Source organism: Mobula hypostoma, chromosome 3 (genome assembly GCF_963921235.1).
Source record: "Mobula hypostoma chromosome 3, sMobHyp1.1, whole genome shotgun sequence".
Classification (NCBI taxonomy): domain Eukaryota; kingdom Metazoa; phylum Chordata; class Chondrichthyes; order Myliobatiformes; family Myliobatidae; genus Mobula; species Mobula hypostoma.
The window spans coordinates 183,865,756-183,882,306 of NC_086099.1; the positions used below are offsets into that span (position 1 = coordinate 183,865,756).

The window sequence follows — 16,551 nt, forward strand, 5'->3', positions numbered from 1 at the left end:
CCTCCTGTGAAGCTAAGCCACATGGGGTACCTACTCCCAGTTGTGGCTTCACTCCCCTGAAGAATCATCACCATCACCGTTATCCCAAAGAGAACATCTATGATTGAGCAAGGTTAATTTGAGATACTTGTTTTCTCAGGCCTACCTATTTGGTCATTCTAGTCTCTCTGACAATTTCCCATTTTCTCTCTTTCTGCAAACACTTAAACTGTAGTACCTCCCTAAGGATGCTGTACAAAAACAAAATGCTAGAGGAACTCAGCTGGTCAGGCAGCATGTTTGGAAGGTAATTGACATTCAGCGTTTTAGGTTGAGATCTTTCATTTGGACATCATGGTCAGATGAATGGTCTCAATCGGAAACCTCTCTGCTTCGTATTCTAGCATCCCAGCATATTCCAGCATCCTTGTATCTCCATGAAGTCCTCAGCTTTGCATATCTGGTACAATAGCAGCGGCTGGCATTCCAGCTCCAAACCTTGGAGCTCAAACTGATGCTGCTGGAAATGCTTCCTGAATGTGTGGTTGTCTGAGTCAATAGGAGAGTCCTTGGCTTCTTGTGACAGGATACATGTTCCAACCAGCTGAGCTGCCCTGTCATTCTTCACCTTGACCTTGAGTAGAAACCTGCTAGAAAATACTTTCAACTGCGTGCCTTACACCAGAATTTTGAACTGAGGCATCACATTTCCGAATCATGTTGAGTCATTCTCACCAACCCCATTTGTATCGCTCTCACCCAAGTTCATACTCAGAGAACCACTGTGTCCCAACTACACTGTGCTTCAGGATGATATCATTTTATACACTCGAGCACCACCAGCTGAACTATCTGTGTTACTTTAAGTGGTAACCGATAATAATATGCTTCCCAATTTGTTAAGATGATGGAATCTTAAAAATAAATTAACTGGATATAGCTAATACAAAAATCATATGACACTAAAAACATTTGATATAAAATCATAGGCCAAGAGTTCACATTCAATTCACTATAGAGCCCAGTGACCGAAATAAATCACCAAAGGTCCAAGTAGAATCTGAAGTTCATCAACGAATAAGTTTTGAATGTTTAAAAACTAAAATATCATGGAATTTTAAAAAAACTGTGAATGCTGAAAATATCTAGCATAGCAGTCTGTGGAAATACACAAAGTTAACTTTTCAGATCTATAACCTTTCAAAAAGATGAACACATTGATGCAATTTGCTCAGTGGAATGATGTTAACTACATTCTGCCCTTCTGGTTGGATGTAAAGTATGTCAAGGTATTATCTTGAAGATTAGTGTGAATGTTATTAGCATTTTACTGGCCAATAACGTACCTCAACTAACATCAGGAAATCAACTGAACTGTTTTTTTATATTGCTGCTTGTGGAAGTTTGCTGTGTGTAAGTTGCTGCTGTATTTTGTACATTTACAATATTGACTAGATTTCAGAAAGTCCTCTTTGGGACATACTGAAATGTTTAAAAACTTAAGAAACTGCTCATTTTTTATTTCAATACTTCCAATTTAATTTTTAATTATATATTTGCTAGTGTTGTTCAGACTAATCATATTGCTTTTCTTGTAATCTGGAAATCATAACCTTTCAAACAGATCTCCTGTGAGTGGCTTACAAATTCGTTATGATCAGTCAAGTAACAGTGTCTTAGAGAACTTGCCTCCAGTTGCATCCAGCATAGAACAGCTATTAGAAAGACAGTGGAGTGAAGGACAACAATTTCTTTTTGAACAGGGCGGTCCAAGTGAAGGTATGTATTTATAAATGCCTTCTTTGTTCAGTAATGTTATTTCTCACAAAGAAAATATATTTGTATGTTAAAGAGACAGATTTTATTCTCCTTGCATTGCCATTTTTTCATAATTTGAACAATATTCCACATATCTGTTTAAAAACTGAATACATCATATTGGTGGCAGTATTCTTCAAGGACTTCACCAGCACACCTAATAGCTAGTTCATATGGTAGTTTTATTTTGAAATCTGTTGCTATTTGCAAGCAGCACACACAAAATGCTGAAGGAACTTAGCAGGTCAAGCCACATCTCTGAAGGGGAATGAACAGATGAAATTCTGAAAAGTCGACTGTTCATTTCCTTTCATAGATGCTGCCTGACCTGCTGAGTTCCTCCAGCATTTTGTGTGTGTTGTTCGATTTCCAGCATCTGCAAAATCTTGTGTCTTTGCTGTTTCCATGGTTTATTAAAGCATCTGACTTCAGTAGGGTATTACTATTTTCACAGATTATGCTCAAAGCATGCCATGACTGTGATGTATGTGGAGCTTTCTACTTACAGTATTGAAATCATTGAAATCCATCTGAGATTTTAAAGTTATATCTTTTCATTTAATAGAATGTGAATAAGGGAAACATAATGATCAACTATCTCGTGGTCTTTTCTGTTAACCACACAATAAACCATGTTAATTTGCTATTGTTTTGGGATTTGGTAAAGTTCATCTATTTTAGCTCACCGAGGAAAACATTTTAGATTGTCTATCTCAATAGCATAGTTACACCTAGTATTCCCTGACATCTTTTTGTTAAAATTACTTCAAAGTGCACCTTGTCCATTCCTTGCTACAGTTTTAAAAATTGCATTGATATAGAGGAAATCAGTGCTATGGAACTTGCTAAATCATTGTTGACAGATTCTTCAGAACTGAACAGCAAACATAATTTCTTCAATGAATACAAAACTTTACCTGATTTTCCTTGAAAATTCCTATCTAAATTGATAATTTTTCATCTTTAAATTGATGGTTGCTTACTTAAAGATTTTGAGTCATGGGTGAACTTCCAGAGATTTCAATTTGTTTTTATTTGACGGTTCTGCTATCAAAATACATATGATCTAAATAAAAAAAGCTAAAAACTGCACTACATAATTGCTAAATAAGGTGTAAAAATTTACCACCATTCATTTTTCTCTTGGTATATATTTCTTTATTTTTTAATTTTACCTGATTTTGATTTTGTTTTAAATTGCTGCATATAGGAAGTGTTTAAAATGATAGAACATATATGAATTTATATTTAATAAAACAATTTGTGTTTAGAAAAATATTTAGATAAATCTGAATGCAATGTATCAATATTAAAATAAGTTGATTCACATAACTCTAGCTTTATGGGATTGATGATTTCATTGTTTACAGTGAAATCTTTTAATGCATTTGTACACTATCTATTCTCATGTTTTTGAACATTAATTGAATTTTTCTTTCCAAGTAAATAATTAGTTCCCTTTTAAAAGAAGTGTAGTCATGATTAGCTGTATTGTAAGGTATTTCATGTTATAACAATTCTGTAAAGTAAAAGGGTGTCAAACATTTTTTAACTTATTTGGATGATTATGCTGACACAGTATTTATTTGTTAACAATTCACCAACCAAAGGAAGCAATTTGGGATTATTTACTTCCCTCCTCAGAATCAGGTTTAATATCACATGCCTATTTTATGAAATTTGTTGTCTTTGTGGCAGTAATACAGTGAAATACATAATGATAGAAAAAAACTGAATCACAGATATATATTAAATAGTTAAATAAGTACAGACAGAGATGAAAAAGTAGTGAGGTGAGTTCAATGTCCATTCAGAAATCGAATGACAGAGGGGAAGAAGCGGTTCCTAAAATGTTGAGTGTGTGCCTTCACACTCCTGTATCTCCTTCCTGATAGTAGTCTTGAGAACAAGGCATGAACTAGGTGATGGGGGTCCTTAATGATGGGCGACTCTCTTGGATACTATGGAGGCTAGTGCCCATTATGAGGCTGACTAAGTTTACAACTCTCTGCAGCTTATTTTGATCCTGTGCCCCTCTCCCCACCTCCACACCAGATGGTGATGCAGCCAGTTAAAATGCTCTCCACAGTACATTTGTAGAAATTCATGAGTGTTTTGTGGCATACCAAATCTCAAACTCCAAATGAATTATAGTCATTGTCACCCTGCTTTGCAGTTTATCAAAATGTTGGGTCCAGGTTAGATCTTCACAGAGGTTGACATCCAGGAACTTGAAGTAGCTCACTCTTTCCACCTCTGGTCCTTTTATGAGGACTGGTGCGTGTTCTCTCATCATACCCTTCTTGAAGTCCACAATTATTCCTTTGGACTTACTAACAGTGAGTACAAGGTTGTTGCTCTAACACCATTCAAATAGCTAATATATCTCACTGCTGTACGCCCTCTTGTCACCATCTGAAATTTTGTCTACAATAGTTGTATTGTCAGCAAATTTATAGATGGCATTTGAACTGTACTGCCAACAGTCTCCCTTTTAAAACTCCATAACCATATCATTCTTTATTCCATCATCTAATCTTATCAGTTCCAATTAAAAGCTTCAGTTTTTTTCAGGGAGACTTCCTCGGTAGTTACTTCCTGATGCATCTCTAATATATCCTACCATATCTCTGATCTCTTCGTTTTACAAGTGCCCAAGAAGCATACAAATTTCCAGTGATATGGACAAATTTAAAGTCAATCTTCTGTTTTTAAATTCAGTACTTTGTAAAATATAATGAGAACTAAGTGAAAAAGGATCCAGTGCTTTCCCGGTTTATATGACAAATCAACTCAGGCTTCCAGCCAGGTACAGGTATCGATTTTAATCGACATTTCGATGACAAACTCTGCATCTTCATCAGGGATGCAGATGAGCATGTCTAGTTCAGTGTTATGTATAACCCCGTCGTCCATCCCTCCTGATTGGTTAGTCCTTATCTAATCAGGTTTCCGCTGCCCCACTTTGTTTATAATCGAATTTCAGTGGAAATTGCATAGTGGAACCCCGTATCAAAGAGCATAGGTGGTGTATTTGTTAGGGTTAAATGGGCAGTAGCAGAACATTACATTCGCAATGGGATTGCCTTTGACGCGCAAAACTACTGTGCTGTGCCAATGGCTTTTGGGACTGCCTGGTGAAAGAAGCCATGGAAATAAAATGAGAGAAAGATTTTAACACTGATGAAGGTCTTGCTCCAAGTAAGAACTGGAATTCAGTTATAAACAAGCAGAAACCTGATTGGATGTGGACTAACTAATCAGAGAGATGGACGGCAGTGGTATATACACCACTGGACTAGACATGCCCACGCATCAACCCTGATGAAGATGGTAGAGATTGTCATCGAAGCATCGGTTAAAGTGGATACCTGTATCTGGCTGGAAGCCTGAAAAGAGTTTATTTGTTATAAAGAGAACTTACTTTTCAGCCTGCATATCCACTTTTAATATTCCACCTATTTTCTTCTATTTTTCCTATGCTTTAAAGAATCTTTCAGCTACTTCTATCCATCCAATTTCCATGAAATATGCAACTTTCTGTTGGCAGGGAATTAATTTTTCTTTCATTTAATTTACTGCTTGAAGTTTGTGATATTGATGAGATGAATTTGATTCTGTTATTCACAATGATTAACTTTTGTCTTGCAAGTAGTTATGGGAATGTTGAAATCTCTACATCAACTTCAAGTTGAGAATCGCCAGCTGGAGGAACAAATCAAAAGTTTGACAGCTAAGAAGGAACGCCTCCAACTTCTAAATGCTCAGCTCTCGGTACCTTTTCCAGTTGTGAGTTCAAATGCAAGTTTAACAACCCAAATTCACCCATTCACAGTACAAGCTGGTTAGTGATATTCTGCTTTGCATGCTGGTATTTTAATTAGTTCAAAATACTTTAAATTGAACTGATTTGAATAGAGTTGTTTGAAATCTTAAATGTTATCTTGGTGTTCATTTTTGCTGTGTTCTCTTGTAGTCCACAACGCAACATCCTTGAACAGTAGCAAGGGTCCACATCTGAGCAACAGCTTTCTACCTGAAAGCTCACATGCAATATCAAACCAGGTATGTATTTATTTATGAATTTTGCATTGTATTTTCGAATTATTTTATTATTTATTTATGTCAGTCTCTGAATACTGTGTATTTTAAGAGTTTAAGAGCAGGAAACACCACAGTCATTGACTAAATAGTTCTTGATTGCTTGTCTCTTGCTTCTTACCTCCAGTTCTATATTGATGAAAAAAAAATGTTCTCCCTGAATGTCAGCAGTTATGTGCTCCATGTGTAAATGATGTCCAATATTTCTTCTGTTTTCTACCCTAAAATGTGCACCCTAATATCTAAACATTGAATGCAAAATAGAGATAGTCATTTCAACAATGCAACCACATTCAATAATAGATTGACTCTCTCTATGCATCTATTTTTTCACTAATATCAGTTATTTTCAACATTCCACTGGTAAAAATAAAAACTTTTTTGTTATATGTTCTATTTCTCCATTACCCTCCTCTCCAAATACAACTCCTCCCAACCGTAGCCTGCTGACTCGATGACAATTATCAATCCCTGCATTACTACAGATTTTGGTCCTCTTGTCCCAACCTCTTCCATTATAATTCACAATGCCAACCACTGAGATCTTGCAGACATCTTGCTGAAAAGACTGAATGCCTTATTCCTATCTGCACTAATTTCAGTCTCAAACAATAGAAAATCTTTAGTTGCTGGAAACCTAAGAAACACAGATAAAATACTGGAGGAACTCAGCAGGGCAGGCAGCATCTATGGAAAAGAGTACAGTCAATGTTTCAGGCCAACAGTCCTTCACTTCTGAATAGTCAGTATCCTATTATTCATAAATACAACTCTTCCAAAATGTGATCGGAATCATCAAACACCCCAATGATTGAAAACAACTATTGGACCCTGAGAATGAATTCTACAACAAATTCAGCTTTCTCATAAGTATTTCATGGGCCTCATCCATTATACTTACTTTAAATCTTGCATTTCAATCCAGGCTGCTTAATCCTGGACTTCCAGTCTTCCATGTTCCCTCCTGGTCATAAGCAGAGCTTTTAGCCCTACTCTGGACTGACCCTCTCATCCCACTTTTTTTTCCCAATGTTTTTCTTTTTTCTATACTATTTTTCAATATACAGTGGCATGCAAAAGTTTGGGCACCCCTGGTCAAAATTTCTGTTACTCTGAATAGCTAAGCGAGTAAAAGATGACCTGATTTCCAAAAGGCATAAAGTTAAAGATGACACGTTTCTTTAATATTTTAAGCAAGATTACTTTTTTATTTCCATCTTCTACAGTTTCAAAATAATAAAAAAGGAAAAGGGCCTGAAGCAAAAGTTTGGGCACCCTGCATGGTCAGTACTTAGTAACACACCCTTTGGCAAGTATCACAGCTTGTAAGTGCTTTCTGTAGCCAGCTAAGAGTCTTTCAATTCTTGTTTGGGGGATTTTGGCCCATTCTTCCTTGCAAAAGCCTTCTAGTTCTGTGAGATTCTTGGGTCGTCTTGCATACACTGCTCTTTTGAGATCTATCCACAGATTTTCGATGATGTTTAGGTCAGGGGACTGTGAGGAAACGTTCCCCGTGCCACTGGCTGCAACACAAGCCCGAAGCATGATCAATCCACCCCTGTGCTTAACAGTTGGAGAGGTGTTCTTTTCATGAATTCTGCACCCTTTTTTCTCCAAACATAACTTTGCTCATTGCGGCCAAAAAGTTCTATTTTAACTTCATCAGTTCACTGGACCTGTTTCCAAAATGCATCAGGCTTGTTTAGATGTTCCCTTGCAAACTTCTGATGCTGAATTTTGTGGTGAGGACGCAGGAAAGATTTTCTTCTGATGACCCTTCCATGAAGGTCATATTTGTGCAGGTGTCGCTGCACAGTAGAACAGTTCACCACCACTCCAGAGTCTGCTAAATCTTCCTGAAGGTCTTTTGCAGTCAAACGGGGGTTTTGATTTGCCTTTCTAGCAATCCTACAAGCAGTTCTCTCAGAAAGTTTTCTTGGTCTTCCAGACCTCAACTTGACCTCCACCGTTCCTGTTAACTGCCATTTCTTAATTGCATTACGAACTGAGGAAACGGCTACCTAAAAACACTTTGCTATCTTCTTGTAGCTGCCTTCTGCTTTATGGGCATCATTTATTTTAATTTTCAGAGTGCTAGGCAGCTGCTTAGAGGAGCCCATGACTGCTGATTGTTGGGACAAGGTTTGAGGAGTCAGGGTATTTATAAAGCTTTGAAATTTGCATCACCTGTCCTTTCCTAATGATGAGTGTGAACAAGCCATAGCCCTAACAAGCTAATCAAGGTCTAAGACCTTGGTAAAAGTTATCTGAGAGCTTGAATCTCTTGGGGTGCCCAAACCTTTGCATGGTGCTCCTTTCCTTTCTTTCACTCTAAAATTGTACAAAACAAAAATAATACACTAATCTTGCTTAAAATGTTGAAAAGAATGTTTCATCTTTAACTTTATAACTTTTGGAGATCAGTTCATCTTCTACTCATTTAACTATTCACAGTAACAGAAATTTTCACTGGGGCGCTCAAACTTTTGCATGCCACTGTACATTAGAATAACTTCTTTGAGTTTATGATACTGCATAAATACTTATATCAATTTATTTATTGTCATTGTTAAGTTTCTATTCAAATAAGCTCTTGGTTGAAGTCTGGTTTTCTCATTTTAGGACCGAACTTCCTGTGGACATAGTACTGGCAGTTCTTCTCTTGCCAGTCCAACCACTACTGGACAAAGTCCATCTCTGCAAGGAGTTAACTGTATATCAAGAGCACTGGCTAGTGGCATGCAAACGATGGCCTCCACCATGCCTACAGTGTCTTCAGTTGGTGGATTGATGGGAACTTTACCAGGAAACCAGCTGGGAGTCAATGGATTTGTTGGTACTTTGAATGGAGTTGTACAGACTCCAGTGTCAATATCACAAAATCCAAGTCCACTGTCGCATGCAACTGTGCCACCAAATGTAACTTTTCCAATATCTACCAATATAACCAACAGGTAACATATTTAAAGTGTTTTTGTCTGACCTTTACAAAGTTGCAATAATAGCAGAAAATACTGGAAATATTCAGTAGGTCAGGCAGTCTTCATGAAAAGAGAAGGAAAATTGGTGTTGTTGCTTGTTGGTTTTCAGAACTAGAACTACCATAAAACTTTATCCAATCTGGCTTGCTCAGGACTTTGGTGCCAGACTAGCACATTATTCCAAACACTTTTGAATTGCTTTGTTTTTATGAAGTAACCCCATAGTACAATAATTTTTTCAGCAAACCCAGCAAGTTTATAGGGAGTCTGGGAATGGGACTCTGGTGAATCCCAAGGAAGCATGGAAATGAGTCCCTGGTTAGAATCAAGGGAGAACAGGAGGTAAGACCAGGTGAGTTTAACTAGAGTATGGAAAGCAGGATCCCAATGAGTTTAAAAGGTGTGTGGGAATTGGAGCTCCAGTGTACTTCAAATGAACTTGGGAACCAGGGCCCTAAGTATCAAAGGTTAGGGAATTCTGAACAATGGGAGAATGGATTATTGGAGTTTTATTGTAGTTTTGGTTCCAATAAAAGATCAGTAATCTGAAGCATTAACACACACGCAGTCTGACCTGAATATTGCCACTAAGTTTTTATTGCAGATTTTTGGCATCCGATTAGTAGTTTTTCATTTTTCAATTAATCTGGTCAGTCTTGTGAATTTTCTCATAATATCTTTTTTTTTGTAATGGAATGCGTTGAAGCAATTTGGCTTGTCAAATCAATGCATTCTCGGTGCATTTCCATCAGTTCTATTCCCCAGTTTATTTCTCGAATAACTTGTTTTCTATAACCTATTTATTCAAGGGAAACGAAACAATCCCTTATCAATAAGATTACAGTGAACAAAAAAACACTTTAAAAAAAATTACTAGGTTATGTATATACACAGTAAATGATCTCCAGTCCTTCTGCACATTAGGAATACAGACATTAGAAGAGAGATTAAGATAATTACAATTATAAATGCAGATATAATTACAACATTTAAAGTGTATATGAAGAAGTATTTGGATAGGAATGCTTACAGGAATATGGGCCTAAGTAAGTAAGTAACTGGGATTAGCATAGATAGGTATAATGGTCTGAGAGGACCAGTTTCTGTACTTAGTGTTTTTAAACATGGCAACCTTGACACATCATCCTCTATAAATTTAACTGGGGTGCCTCACAACTTTTAAGTTGATTATACTGTAGGGCTGAAGGTTACATGATGGAGGTTTTGCAGAAACTATAGACCTGATAGGAATAACATGAGTAATCATTTATGTATTTTCTTGTATCAGTAACTATGTAGTAATTTTCCTTGACAATTTTCTTAAGTCCACAACAATCCTGGTTAATCGTCATTCGCTGCTGGCAAAAAGTTAAGGTCTTGTAGCTGCCCAAGGAGCTATATTGGGAGTAACTGAATGTCCTGATGAGGGGGCATTTGTGTCCTGAATCAACTTGTTATGTGATATGTGAAGATTGAAGTGGCACAGATAGGATGATCTCCTAACTCTCCATCTTTCCACCTCCAGATGTAGAGTTAAGCAAGTTAACAGAACCCTGGTTATGGATGCCTGGTCTCTACAGTCTTCATTCAGTGAAGTGGCCTATCTCCATTACAGCAGGGTCATAAATAAGCCTGCTTCCACAGAAATAAGGCATCCTTCCATTTGTCATATTACAACTTGTGTAGGAAAGCAGCCTGCCCTTGTACAAAATCCTATAGCTCCTTTCAAACTATGAGATAGATGCTCATGAGTGGCAATCTTAGGTTCATTGCAAATATCAGTATATTTATTAATGGCACCTCATTTTGCTCAGAACCCAGCAGATTGTGTGAAAGTAGCTTTTCTCTGTCACTGCTCATAATGCTCCTGGTGGTGTGTGATGCATCAGTGTTACTACCAAGCCTTATCCTGCTATCATGTATTTGTAATGGATACCGGGCGTCAAGTTACAACAAGAAAAGTCTGTGTGTAGAAGTTTCTAATCATCATTTAGCCTCCATCTGTGTCTTCACAGTGGTTGTCACCTGCACCAAAGATGATTATCATCTATACTCAGCAAACAAATACATAGGACAGCCAGAGTCAAGGTCAAAGGCTCTGTATTCTTGACAATAAACTGTGAGAGGGGCCCTTACATTGGTCATGTCATCTCTTGTCTTTGGTGAAACAAACCTGACAGTTTGCAAACCACCTCCATGTGCATCTGTATCGGATTTCAGAACTGGCAACGAAACCATCCTGTAGGACATTGTAGATGCATACATGAGGTCTCCAATAAGCTCCCACTTTAGCTTCCCTCTGACTTGTACCAGATTGCAGCCCTCATGCCCAGTGTATCCTCTCCTGCCCTGATCTGTTGATTTCTCATGTGCTGATCTTTGAATTTGTGTTCTGTATTGTCATGTACACTGAAGTACATCATTATCAGTCTCCTATTTTTCCTATCTCCTTCTCTGGGAATATGGTCAATAGGTACCCATACCCTACATATTGAAAGACAAAACAAAATAAGTTATTCTGTAAGCAGTGATTAAAATAGTTTTATGATGACAGAACACAGATAATAATAGTACTTTCTAGATTGAATCAAAAGGGATGAAATGATCACAGTGAAACATTGTTAGTACCTGACAGATTAGATATTGCCTTAACTCATCAAATTGTTTGGGTCTTGATGGCTCCCCTGCTGCTGAAATTTCATGATGTAATCAATCATGCAAGCTCCTCCCCCGTGGGTTGCACTATCCTATTTCTCATCGTCTTTGTCTCAATGGAGGAGACGAAAAACTGTGATCAAAGAATTTGTATTCATCACTTTAGAGACTTGACCATTGCGGGGGATGTAATGAGCAAGAATGGCAATAGTGGTGTGAGCATAGAATCTGTGGGTGCAATCACAAGTGGTGGTTAATTCCTGGAAGAATGAGTTGCCTTTTGAAGAACGATTGCTAAAATTGGTTCCTTGCTTGTCAAAGTGTTTAGCCTGGCCATATCTAGAGTTCCTTGCTGAAAAGACCATTTCCTCATCATTTTGTTTTTTGCCAAACACATTCTCTTTCTTAGACTTTTATGCATATTTTCATTTGGCTGGAGTATTTAGGGACATATTCAATTTGTTGCCTCTGCAGTCTGAAGTTCCCACTTGCCTCAAGACAGCATTTATTGCACTGGTGTCTCAAGAAGAGCAAGATGACCTGCCTTAGTGACTACCAGCTGGTAGCATTTACATCAACAGTAATGATAACGGTTGATTATGGTGTGAGTCAACTTCTGCCTCAGAAATGACCTGGATTCACTCCAATTTGCATACTGTCAGAACAGGTCAACAGCAGATGTTACTTCTCTGTCTCTTTACTCTGTTAGACAACACGAATTTGTACATCAAGCTACTTTTCATCAACTACTGCTTGGCATTCAACAGTCATCACATCCAGACTTATCAATGAGCTTCAAGACCTTCTGCACCTTCCTCTGCAACTGAGTACTCTACTTTCTCGAGCAGATCTCAATCAGTGAGGATTGGTAATATATCGCCTCTTCACTGACCATTGACGCAGGTGTACCTCAAGGCTGCATGCTTAGCCTTCTGCTCTACTGTGATTAAGAACAGCTCCAATGGCATCCTCAAATTTTCTAATGACACTACTGTTGTTGGACAAATCACAGGTGGTCATGAGTCAGCATGCTGGAGTAGATAGGTCACCTGGTTGAGTGGTGCTGCAAAAACAACCTCTCACTCAACTTCAGCAAAACTTAAGACCTGATTTTTGACTTCAGGAAGGAGAAGGAGCGCAAAGATGCACCTGTATATATTGGTGGAAAGTCAATAGCATTAAATTTCTCAGTGCTAACAATATTGGATGACCTGTTTTGGGAAAGCACATTGGTGCAATCACAAGGAAAGCATGCCAGTGTCTATACTTAGGAGGTTAAGAAGGTTGGACTTTTCATCAAACAGTAACAAACCTATAGGTGTACTGTTGAAAATATCCAGACTCACTGCATCATGGTCTGGTGTGGCTGTTCAAATGCACAGCAATGTAAAAAGCTGCAGGGAGTAGTGGACTCTGCCCAACGCATCATGGACACATCCCTCCCCACCACTGGTCGTACTTACAGGAGGTGTTGCCTCAAATAGGCCATGTCGATTATCAAAAGTCCCCACCATCAGGACTATGCCATCTTTTCATAGCTATCATCAGGCAGGAGGTATAGAAACCTGATTTCCCATAATACCAGGTTCAAGACCACCTATTTCCTTCAACCATTTTGTTCTTAAACCATCTGGCAAAACCCTAATCACTACAGCTTAGCAACATTATGACCACTTTGACTGTTTTGCACTGAAATGAACTTATTTTTGTAATTGTTTTTTTCATAAAAATTGTACTTAATTTATGTTCTTGTGAATGCTGCTTATATGGTAGTATTTGCTTGTGATGCTGCTACAAGTAAGTTTTTCATTGTACCTGTACATACATGTACTTGTGCATATGACAATAAACTCAACTTGGACCAACTTGTTGAACCTTCACTGTCCTCAGCCACTTGCATTCTATTATTTGAGTCCTACACTGGCTCTCATTTCCCCAACTAGTTCAAGACCTTAATTCTGCTTTCACAAAACTTTTCAACACACTCCTGACATTATAGTCGTCTGTACAACTATCTAATATCTATTTTAAAAGGGGTTTCTTTCTCCCTTGGTAGTTTAGCATTTTTAATCCTATGATGTTTTATGAGATGTATCTACAGTATACATAAAAAGGTTCTCATTCCTTACTGAAGCCAGTAACCAGTTCCAGAAGCCAGATCCTCAGCTTCCTCAATGGTTTTAAACTAATATCTGTTCTTCATATCTCAGCTATGTTATTTGTCTATAGCGGGGGAGTATAACAGCCGACCTCGTGTTTTGAGATGAACATTCCAAAATGTTTATATTGACAGAGCAAGTGGATTGGGAGATGAAAACTAACCTTCAGTTTCATTATTTGCTTGGAGTGTTGAACCATTAAATGCTAGAACATGACAAAAACTAACTGCAAATGGTTTATTTATTATACTTTACCAATGAATAAACTGTAAAATTAGCAGAAGAAAAAAAATACTGGAAATACCAGCTACCTAGTCTGCCTATGTTGTCAAACTGCCAGATTTGTATTTTGAAAGCAAACCTGTCTTTAGATTGGACGCTGATTATTAAGATCTTCTGTGCTGTTCCCCAATGTAACATGTTATTTCCACAAAAAAAAACTTCAAATCAATAGCTTTTTGTGGTGTGGAATCACATAGCAAGATCTATTTGTTTCAAGGACCATCAAAAAGGTCATTGTGGATTGGACGTATGCAACTTGATTAGGATTTTACTAATATTTACCAAATATTGTAAAAGACAACATAAATCTTTCAGGTTTTCCAAAAAATCCAATCCAGATAACCACTTTACAAAGGCATGAGTTAAGAATTAGAACAAACAAAAACTACAAATGTTGGATATCTCAAACACAAACAGAATTCTGGAAGTACAAGCAGGTCAAGCAGCATCTCAAAATAATCAATAGCAAGGGCCCCTGCTCAGAATGTAAAAGTGAAAAAAACATACTAAATAAGCATGTTCTGTAGAACTTCAGACACCCATATTGCCTCATTTTCTCAAAAAAAAAGCGCCTAATTATGGGGCCCAAATTTTAACATTAAATTTTAGAAAATTCAAATGTATTGTTACTTCACCTTGAAGGATGTTGAATTGAACAAGATCCTCAGAGAGAATGGTCCCTTCAAAATTCTAAAATGGTTAAGAATTTGCTGTTGCATCAAAGTTTTAAATTTTAAGCATCTTCTAATAAAAATAAGTGGTCTTTGTATTTCTATTTTAATGTGTGTGTGTGTGTGTGTGTGTGTCTTACATATAGTATTCTATATCTACAAAATATTTTTGTTTTATAGCATGCCAGGACTGAACTTACTTTCTGAACAACAGAGACAATTGTTACTCCAACAACAACTTCAACAATTGTTACCATCCCAGCAACTCACTCCAGTAAGATTATTGTTTTATCACTTACAACGTTCATGAGTAAAATGGCTTACTTGATTTATAGCTTGCTTTGTTACATTTACATCATAAAAACATACAACACAAGGGGAAGCATTCAGCCAATTTGATCCATTCCAATCAAGAAAGAGTTCCCCACTGAAACCTGTTAGCCCTGAATGCCACTGCTCTCTAAGTACAGATCAAGTATTTGAATATAATGAAGGCATTGGCCTCTACAGCCTATCTGGCAATGAGTTTGACACTACTAATAGCATCTTAATTTCTCTTCTACTTATTTGACCAATTAGTAAAATCTATCCCCCCACCTTACTTTCAGCATAAGGCTATCAAATCATCCACATTTAGTCCTTATAGGCCTTTTTTGATTTTGTGTATATCAATTAAAACTCCCCTCTGTCTCATCTGTTCCAAAGAAAATAACCCAAGCCTGTTCAATCTTTCATGACAACAGAGCGGTGTGGTACTTGTGTTGCAACACCAGCAGTTAGTGTACTAAACAATTGATTGAGAGTTATATTGCATCATGGCAACTGTGTAATTTAAATTCAATTTATCAAATAAAACCAGAATTTGAAAAGAATAATATAAATTATGGTAAATATAGAATTGCTGTTTCATTGCATAACCCCATCTAGTTAATTAATGTTCTTAAAATAAAATCTGCATTGTCAGGCCTATGTGACTAAAATTTCACCTGTATGTTTAACTGTTAACTGCCACCTCGGTTCAATGGTAATTAGCAATGTCCAGCTCCCACAAAGACATAGAAAAAAATTCTTCCTCTGCACCTTCACAATGTTGCTGTCACTGAAGTTGTATTTAGATAATGTTGCCCACATTAGCAAATATAAAGCCTCAAATAATAAAGCAAACATAACCAAAGCTCTTTCAGTGACCTTGTTGACCTGGCCTGTTATCCTTAAGACCCTGTGCATTTCCATGTCTTTGAGGATCCTTGTGTGTATACACCTAGATTCAATTCCTCCACAGCTCTCCCTTGCTTTGTTCTATTACCATATTGCTTTACCTCAGCCACTTTTGTTACAAACTGACTAGAACATTCATATGTCTTAGCAGTTTAAAAGTTTCTTCTTTACTGTCAGTGACATGGTGATTTTTGTTTCATGTTCCTTGCTTTTAAGTTTAAATCAATATAATTCAGGTGTCCTTCAGTTAGCAAAGAGAATACGTTCCTAAATAACTCATTATTATGAAAAAATTCTGTTGCAGGGAGTATAGTAAACATGCAACTTTTGCAGGAGATACCAATTGCCATGATGACAAGGAAAAAGTCAGCTACTCAATCACCTCCCAGTAAAGATGCAATAAATCAAGAGCAATCCACTCTTGTTTGGCTGAAGCATACAAACTGAACTTTGCAAATTATTGGCTGTTCTTGCCAGACAGGTGCTGAGCAGTTTCCCCCATTTTGAAGAGCTTGTTTACTTCAGATTCCTTCTATTAACCTGATAACAATGATTGTTAAATCTTATTGGTTTTCATCGACCTGTGTTTTAAAAGACAGTTTCCAAATGTGTTCTTTACCATTTGTTGTAGTGAGCAGAACAGATGAAGAAACCCTTTATATCCTTGTAAAGATTTATTAAGTTAAT

The 16,551-nt window shown here is 37.2% G+C and overlaps 1 protein-coding gene across 9 annotated transcripts in view; it reads left to right on the forward strand.

Annotated features, from left to right (window-relative positions):
* mllt10 (MLLT10 histone lysine methyltransferase DOT1L cofactor) overlaps positions 1-16,551 on the forward strand; it is a 279,374-nt gene that overhangs the window by 236,269 nt on the left and 26,554 nt on the right. For 7 of the 9 annotated variants that reach the window (XM_063044224.1, XM_063044228.1, XM_063044227.1 and 4 more), the window contains 5 exons: positions 1,604-1,758; positions 5,450-5,641; positions 5,774-5,862; positions 8,521-8,852; positions 14,827-14,920. In XM_063044224.1, coding sequence (XP_062900294.1) covers positions 1,604-1,758; positions 5,450-5,641; positions 5,774-5,862; positions 8,521-8,852; positions 14,827-14,920 — 862 coding nt within the window. The remainder of the gene's footprint in view (positions 1-1,603; positions 1,759-5,449; positions 5,642-5,773; positions 5,863-8,520; positions 8,853-14,826; positions 14,921-16,551) is intronic. The other 2 variants (XM_063044223.1, XM_063044230.1) reach the window with 1 other exon arrangement.